This window comes from Octopus bimaculoides, chromosome 9, assembly GCF_001194135.2.
Source record: "Octopus bimaculoides isolate UCB-OBI-ISO-001 chromosome 9, ASM119413v2, whole genome shotgun sequence".
In the NCBI taxonomy this organism is placed as follows: Eukaryota; Metazoa; Mollusca; class Cephalopoda; order Octopoda; family Octopodidae; genus Octopus; species Octopus bimaculoides.
The window spans coordinates 16,324,990-16,326,137 of record NC_068989.1 but is presented as its reverse complement, the minus strand read 5'-3'; the positions used below and the strand labels follow the sequence as shown (position 1 = coordinate 16,326,137).

At 36.1% G+C, this 1,148-nt stretch overlaps 1 protein-coding gene across 1 annotated transcript in view; it reads right to left on the bottom strand.

The window, feature by feature from the left end:
• The window catches only part of LOC106876900 (calcitonin gene-related peptide type 1 receptor), a 174,412-nt gene that overhangs the window by 37,196 nt on the left and 136,068 nt on the right, over positions 1–1,148 (bottom strand). Inside the window, exon 9 of the mRNA XM_052970321.1 lies at positions 414–496. Coding sequence (XP_052826281.1) covers positions 414–496 — 83 coding nt within the window. The remainder of the gene's footprint in view (positions 1–413; positions 497–1,148) is intronic.

Here is a 1,148-nt window from a genome sequence, read left to right as displayed (position 1 = left end):
AATACGCAAATAGACAATTATGTGTGCATATGTACACACACACACACACACACACACACACACACTTATGTATGTATGTATGTATGTATGTATGTATGTATGTATGTATGTATGCATGTGTGTGTGTAGGCATATATGTATGTAAGACGGAGTTTTTAATGGGACAAAGCTACTATTTTCACGCCACTTATCAAGCCTAAGACATGGAGACACCGAGAGAACTTCTATGTGGTGGTTGTCTGGTAAGAACTATCAACTAGATCTTCCTCCAGTTACACCCTCCAATCTTAAAAAGAGGGAAAGCTCATTGGATAACATAATCTCTTAATGATTATGATTAGAATACTTTTAAGCTTTAGTCTGATCGATCTTGCTGCCAAAAGCTATTCTAAGGTATCAAATTTGCGACTCACCTGTAGTTACTTGGCTCATTCGCATGATTTTGAAGTCGACCGACTAACACAAGCAATATATAAACGAGAAAGAATAAATTTGCCTGAAAATATAAAAAACAAAAAGAACGAAAACAGTATGAAAAATCAAAAATCAAAATATATATTGATATTTCAGACAAGAAAGTGGTGAAATGGCAGAGTCAATAACACACCGGACAAAATGCTTAGCAGCTTTTCGTCCGCCTTTTCGCCCCGAGTTCAGATTCCGCCGAGGTTGATTTTGCCTTTCATCCTTTCGGGGTCGATTTAGTAAGTACAGTTAAGAACCGGGTTCGATGTATCGACTTGCTCCCTCCTCGAAATTGTTAACCTTGTATCAAAATTTGAAGCCATTATTTCAGACTAGAGAGGTTAACTGGGAGAATCATTAGAACACCTAAAAAATTATTTGCAGTATCTGTTTCAGCTCTAGATTTTAAGCTTAAATATTGCTGAGCTCAACTTTGCCTCTTCATCCTTTCGGAGCCCATAAAATAAATTACGAGTCTAGTTCTAGGATCTTCAAAGTTGTTGGTCTCGTGCCAAAATGAAAAAAAAAAAGCGTAATTATTTTAAACTAAATTGATAAAAGCAGTCGATAAATTTTTAAATCTTTGTGTCGCACAGCACATCGATCTGTCCATGCCCATCATGCTGCCTTATTTTTTGTCGGTTTTTATAGTACACAAAATGAAAAGAGGTTGTTAAATCTGA